The 7,221-nt window shown below is 35.1% G+C and overlaps 1 protein-coding gene across 2 annotated transcripts in view; it reads left to right on the forward strand.

Annotated features, from left to right (window-relative positions):
- CERT1 (ceramide transporter 1) overlaps nucleotides 1-6,641 on the forward strand; it is a 99,741-nt gene extending 93,100 nt beyond the window's left edge. For both annotated transcript variants that reach the window (XM_056112650.1, XM_056112649.1), the window contains 3 exons: nucleotides 120-249; nucleotides 1,134-1,270; nucleotides 3,534-6,641. In XM_056112650.1, coding sequence (XP_055968625.1) covers nucleotides 120-249; nucleotides 1,134-1,261 — 258 coding nt within the window. In that variant the 3' untranslated portion in view covers nucleotides 1,262-1,270; nucleotides 3,534-6,641. The remainder of the gene's footprint in view (nucleotides 1-119; nucleotides 250-1,133; nucleotides 1,271-3,533) is intronic.
- The last annotated feature ends 580 nt before the right edge of the window (nucleotides 6,642-7,221 follow it).

The raw sequence follows: 7,221 nt of genomic DNA on the forward strand, positions 1-7,221 counted from the left end.
TTTTTGAGATTTTGATGAATTACAATTTGGCTTAGCACCTTGAAGTATTAGACTGGTAGAGATTACAAAGACACTGAATTTCTCTACTACACTGATGATTTTTTGTTTTGTTTTTGTAGCTAAACAATCGATGTGTCCGTGCCAAAATAAACATTGCTATGATTTGTCAAACCTTGGTAAGCCCACCAGAGGGAAACCAGGAGATTAGCAGGGATAATATTCTATGCAAGATTACATATGTAGCTAATGGTATGTATGTTATCATTTATTTTCACTATATGATAATGTGGATTTTCTTACAATCTACATAATAACAGTTTGGAAAATGTCTATTTAGATTTATCCTTTAATAATTGCTAATTAGGACAAATACATATCAAAATTTCCAGGAAACCTTTAAAACACTCTTGCCTAAATTCCCCATACACCTTTTTTCCCAGAACTATAGTGTCAGAATTTCTGCAGCTGGAGTTGGATGAGTAGATGTTAAAATTTTGAATTAGAAATTTTGGGGTAAAATTTTGTATTAGACATACGTCTTAAAGAATGTATATTACTAGGAAAATAAGAGCAATGGTAGGAAAAGAAATTAAGTTTTTTTTTTTATGGTCAGTCTTTTTCAATTACTGAATTATTATTGTACAAATTATGCTTTCTAGTTACTGGTTAGTTAGTTTCACATTGACCACTGCTGGACATCTGTGTTCATCACACTCTGTTACTTTACTATACCCATAGTAGTTATTGTAGTTTTTTTTTAATAAAGTATTTAAAACTTTTATGCATGTCCATAACTGCTAGTGTTATTAAAAAGATATTTATCCCTGAGGAAATTGCTGTTTGATTGTACTTTATAAATTTTTTCCAAGTAAGCTGAAGTATTGCAATATTAGGATTTGCTGATGATTTAGAGAACCGGGAACATTTTAGAAATTTTAGAAATACTTTGTTACCTGTCTCTACCTGGTAGTATTAAGGAATAATGATCATGATTCTTAAGATGTACTGTTTCATTATAAAAATGTTTCGTTTAAAGCAAAACGAGACTTTTATGTGTATGTATGTATGTATATACATATATGTGTATGTGTATTAATTATATCTTAACAGCTTTTAATTTTCCTTTATGTCAGTGAACCCTGGAGGATGGGCACCAGCCTCAGTGTTAAGGGCAGTGGCAAAGCGAGAGTATCCAAAGTTTCTAAAACGTTTTACTTCTTACGTTCAAGAGAAAACTGCAGGAAAACCTATTTTATTCTAGTATTAACAGGTACTGAAAACTGTGTTACCCTTCTCTTTTTCAAACTTTACTTGACTCATGACTATAATAATACTTAATTGTTGCAAGCTTTTTATATTTCTATTGCTCCCCAGTAAAGTATTGTAGTTTGTATAGACTTTAAAACTTATTTTTCCTTATTTTCTCTGCTTATGTTTTTTCAGTATCATCTTTCTTACGTTAAGAAATTTCAACTTTATAAAATAGAATCAGAAGTACAAATTTCCTGTATTTTTCCCTTTCCAGAAACTACTGTTAAGTTTCCAGATTGTTATTGTGTAGCTACTGAGATAAAGTATTTATTCAAAGGCATGTGGCTTAGTGATAGAGCACATGCCTTGCCTGTTTGAGGTATAATCCTCAGCACTAAAAAAAAGGTACTTGTTCTATATATACTTAGTGCTTTTCAGCTTGCTTTTTTCTTTTTTTTTTCCTTTTTGGGTCACGCCTGGCGATGCACAGGGCTTACTCCTGGCTCTGCACTCAGGAGTTACTCCTGGCGGTGCTCAGGGGACCATATAGGATGCTGGGAATCGAACCCAGGTCAGCTACGTGCAAGGCAAACGCCCTACCCACTTTGCTATCTCTCCGGCCCCTCAGCTTGCTTTTTTCTGCTTGACAATGTATCAGTTATTTCATATGAACACATGAGTCATATAAAACCCTCTCATTCTTTTGACTGTCGTATGATATTTATGTTGCAGGATTTATTAACCAGTCCTATGTCAATGTGTAAATTGGTTTCATTTGTGACTGGAGTTATAGTATAGTGGCTAGGGGTTGAATCCCTTGCGTCACCTATGGTTCTCCGAGCACTGCCAGGTGTACTTTCTGAATGCAGAGCCAGGAATAATCCCTGAACATTACCGGGTGTACCCCCAGAAAAACAAAAAATTGAATAAATTAATGGAGGTTTTGCTTTTCTGTTTTTGCGCAGTGCTCAAGGGTTGTTCCTGGCTCTGCACTGAGGACTTCCTCCTGGCTGGCTCAGGAGACATACGTGGTGTCATGAATAGAACCCGGGTTGGCTGTTGCAAGACAGATGCCCTATCCACTATACTCTTCCTCCAGCCCATGGTTTCGTATTTTTATTGCCAAACATTGCTGCACTGAGCACCTTTGCACAGGGGGTTGCAGTCATTCCTACATTTTTTTTTTAAAGAAAATAGAGATGTATGAAAAAAATAGAGAAGTATTAATAATTAAAAGTATGAAAGATATATATTGTCCCCGTGGGACCTCCCTAGCAATTCTCAGCCAGTCAGCAAGGGCATAGTACTACTTGGGCCCCGACATTGTCCAGGCCACCCTGGTGCTGCTCAGGGTTCACTTTTCTAACAACATGACATGGTCAGTATTGATGTAATAATGATACTTTAGTCATGCACTGCTACCACATGTCCCCCAAGCCCAAAGTACCAGTACTCCTCCACCACCACCCTTGATCCTTTCTCTCCTGCACCTCTGATCCCCACTTCTTTTTTTCCCCTCTTAGTAAGCTTAGTTCTGTTGCCAGAATCTAAGGGTTTGTTTTGTTTTGTTTTGTTTTTGACATTGTTTTATGTTGGTTGAGATAAGGTAGGTGATTTTCTTTTATCCTAAATTAAGACTTTTTTTAAGGTGCTAGGGATTGGGGCCTTTAGGCATGTGCTCTACCACTTGAGTTATCATCCCAGGCCTCTTTTTGATTCATAATAACTGGTATTATGTACATGACTTGGAGGGGGGCAGAGTTGGAGCCACACTTGGTGCTCAGGGCTTACTCCTAGCAGTGCTCTGGGGATCATATGTCATTGGGACTCAGGATTAAACCTGGGTTGGCAGCATATAAAGCACTGTGACTTGCTCTTTGTTTACTGGTAGCATATTGCCCTTCTACATTTTTTTTCAACTTTGAAGGTTTTTTTCTACCTATGTTCTAACTGATGTGATGCTCCAAATGTGTACAGCTAATAATTTTACTTTTATTTTGGGGCCACATATAGTGGTTCTCAGGGATCACTCCTGGTAGACTCTGAGGACCATATCGGATGCCAGGAATTGAACCCTGGTTGGCCATGTGCAAAGCAAATGCTCCACTTACTGTACTATCGCTCTGGTTCCAGATTTGTATTTTTTAAGGTGAAACTTTATAAGATACTATTTTTTAATATAGATTCTGAATTCAGATGAAAGGAATCTATTCTGTTAGTCTTAGAGCCATCAGAAATAATGTATTGCTGAATTTTTAAATTATCCTTCTTTCTCCATGCAGTGACAGAAGCAAGGCTGTGTGACATTCCATGTTGGAGGAAAAAATGAAAACAAAATTGAGTGCTCTAAGCTGGAACATAGGATCTACAGCCTTGTCTGTGGCCCCGAACCTTGGCCTTGTGTGCAAAAGTAAACAAATACTGCAAAAGTGAAGAGGAACATCTAACACAAGCTGTCTCCTGCTAGATCACTTTACTCAGCATATAACTATATAAATACATGTACAATTACATGTATATGGCTATATTTTTATTTGCTTGTTCCTAGAAGAGAAATCAACCTTGAATCACAACTAGGAATTAATGCTTTAATTTTTGGAATCTTTTCCAGAATTTTTAATTTACTATGGTCTGGCCTAGGATCCTCCATTATTACAAGTTTTTTTTTGCACAAAAGCAAAGCACAGAAGTTGAATGCACCTGGGGCATGTGCTTTCTGTGCACCAAATATCCGGATGGGGATCTTTTTTGAGGCCTACAGTCAAATTTGTGTCCAGAACTTTTTGACATTTTGCTTTGTATAATCATAGAATTCATTGCTGCTGATTTCTATAATGATTCATGTTGCTGTGTAAAGTGTCTCAAAAACTGAGGTCTGTCGTGGTTTTTGCCTTTTCTACAGTCTTACTCCCATGAAGAACTTTGTTTCTGATGGAGAAAGAATGAAGAGCTTTATTTCTCCTTCCCCCCAACAGATACCTACATTTTTTATTGTAATTTTTTAGTTGTGACTGTTGTTACATACTTTCTTTTTTTTCTTTTCCTTTTTTTTTTCAGTTTGTTACAAACACAATTTGGTAATCCCTAAATGTGTTCTGCCAGTGTCCAAACAGAAACATCTATAAAAAACCTTGTGAACATGACTTTCTGATAAAGTGGTCAGGATAAAATATGCTCATGTTTTCCTAAAATTTGTAGGAGGATGTTATTACTTGTTGAAGTAGGCTGCTAGGTTTGGCTCTAATATTCAGTAACAGATATGTTTGTTACTATTTATAAATTCATTTAAAAAACTGTTGCAAGATACACAGACACAGAAATATTTGCCTCCTTTTAAGAACCTTCAGCAGAGTAGTAAAGGATTCCATGTGATTCAAACTGAAATTCTTTCCTTGTTTGCGTGTTTGTAACTTATATGTAAAATACCCATTTTTAGTTTTAGGCCTCTGAAAAACGTTGAAGCTTGGAGTTGAGGCAAAGAATGATACTCATTGAAGTAAAAATGACTGCCCACTTCAGAGTCTTCATTGTTCTAATACACATATGTGCTTACGTAAATCAGAGGCATTTTTAGGTGCTTTGCTAACTTACCCACCTCTGTAGAAACACAGAAATCAGACCCATTTGTAAAGCAGAAAGTCCTATCATGTTTAACATGTCTGTATATATATATATTTCATACATGGTGGTGGTGTCTTAATGAGAAATGCAAGATAATAATTTAATGATGGGATTAGTATGACATTTAATATGCACTATCCTGGAAGTGATTTCTTGCATCAAATATAGTGGTATTTATTATTCTGTACAGAGAGAAAATACATATAAAACATTTATGCTTACATGCACGCAGATTTCATGCTTCATAAATCTTTTCTATTTTTTAATTTACCTTTCTCTAAATGATGTGCATGGAATATGCCTTATTATAGAAAAATGCTGTTCATAATTTGACTGCGTGGAAAAGTGCCTATATGGTGGTAATGCTACTAAGGCAAATAAGACAAATTATCATATCAGTTTTACTACATCACCAGTTAACATTTTATATTGTGATGTTTAAATAAGAAAAGTTTATACCTCAAATGTGTATTTTATTTTACAATCAGCTGTGGAGTTCGGGATGGGATTGTGGGAGGGTTGGGGAGGAAAGGGTTTTTTCATCATACCGCTGATGGGAACCTTACAGAAATTCCATATGCCCACTATTACAGTTGTTTCCCCTTTGCCATTTCTGGTATGAAGACAGGACAAGTAACCTTTCATAACTAATTGGATAACTTATTTTACAAAGGTTTAAAACGTTTACAAAGCGGTATCTAATTCTAATTATCATTAGTTGCATATGCACTAAATGTTGATATACTTTTGCAAAATATTCTGTAAATAAAATGATTACACTAAAAATATTTGTATTAAAAAAAGAAAAATATACATTTTACTTTTCAGTAACTGCACTGGTATTTCACTAGAGTTAATACTGTCCAACCAGATTTTGAAATGAGTTGAGGAATATGAAGACTTTAAAAGAGATCAATATTTGGAGAGGAGAGGTACTAGGCCTTTTGACAATATTTACACCCTCTAGAATTATTTTCTTATGATTAATACCTACACACTGAATAAACATGATTTCTCATTCACAGATATTTCCTACTTCTCTAAGCTGTCCCCTCCCCAAACAAAAGTATGCATTTATTTTTAAACTATTTTTCTCTTATATAACTGATTTTAAAAATGTATCAGTTACTCTTTTGTACTGTGATTGAAACTTGAAAAATATTGGTGATGGGGCTTTTTATCCCTGAGTGCCCGCTATACAGAGCAAGAGACTACAGCATTTCACTTGAAACTTAGGACTTCTTATTTTGTGGTGGAGGATAATCAGAGCATCTCTTCTTTGGAATTGCCACCAGGGCAGCCAGACCAAGGAAGAGGGGACACAACTCCCTTTTATGAAAGGGATGTGCAAGAACACAAAATAAGGAAAAGGAGAAATGGATTTTCCATTTGTTTTCATCAGCTAATGTGTATGCCTAGACAACATCAGTATCAGTTGCTATTGAGAATATTTAGTTGGGCTGAGCTGGTTTTCTTGTGAATTCGTGCTGGTTATTGTTAAACTTTTCAGTTCTTTGTCCATTTAAACACTTTTCACCAATATTTAGTCCGAGTTGTATAGACAATGTATTTGGATTATTGTCATTGTTTATCTACAAACTCAAAACATAATCATTTTAAAGTACCTTGGGAGTGTGTAGAGTATATTCTATAATAGATTTATGATCCTGATGTTTTTTTAAAAAAATCATAAAGTTGGATCTTCCATGTTACAATCACAAAATTAAAACCAGTATTTAAAAGTGGAAAAGTATTAAAATATTATGGACAAAATGTGTTTGCTTGTTTTTCTTAACCCTAAGATACTTTCTTACACAATTTTTTGAAAGTTAAAAGCCTGAAAAAACTAAACTTCATGATTTTTCAAACTGTGTAATTACAAGTTAGGAATCAAGAAAACAGTTGCGACCTAACGTGAAAATTAGGGACTGTGGGAACATATCCAGGAGTGCTCAGAGATCACTCCTGATGGTGTTCAAGAACCATGAGATGGCAGAGATGGAACTTGGGCCTTTCATCTGCAATGTGTATGCTAAGCCCAGTTGAACTCTCTCCAATTCCACACAACCTAAATTTTTAATTTAACCAAAACGAATATAAATCAAGTTCATCACAGATAAAGGTAATGTATGCATATACATGTGTGTATGTGTGTCATGGTTTACAATATTAAAAATATATTATGGTTTTATAGTGTATTTGTGAAATGGAAGCATAATGCCAGTCATAGATGCTTAATACTACACAGCATGTGTGCTAGTAATCTCATTTAAATAGCAGATTCAGCTCAGGAAATTTATGCCACACAACTAATCCTGTGGTCAGAAATGAATTGCAGTCAATGGTCTT

The sequence above is a fragment of the Sorex fumeus genome, unplaced genomic scaffold (genome assembly GCF_029834395.1).
Source record: "Sorex fumeus unplaced genomic scaffold, SorFum_2.1 ptg000018l, whole genome shotgun sequence".
NCBI lineage: Eukaryota > Metazoa > Chordata > Mammalia > Eulipotyphla > Soricidae > Sorex > Sorex fumeus.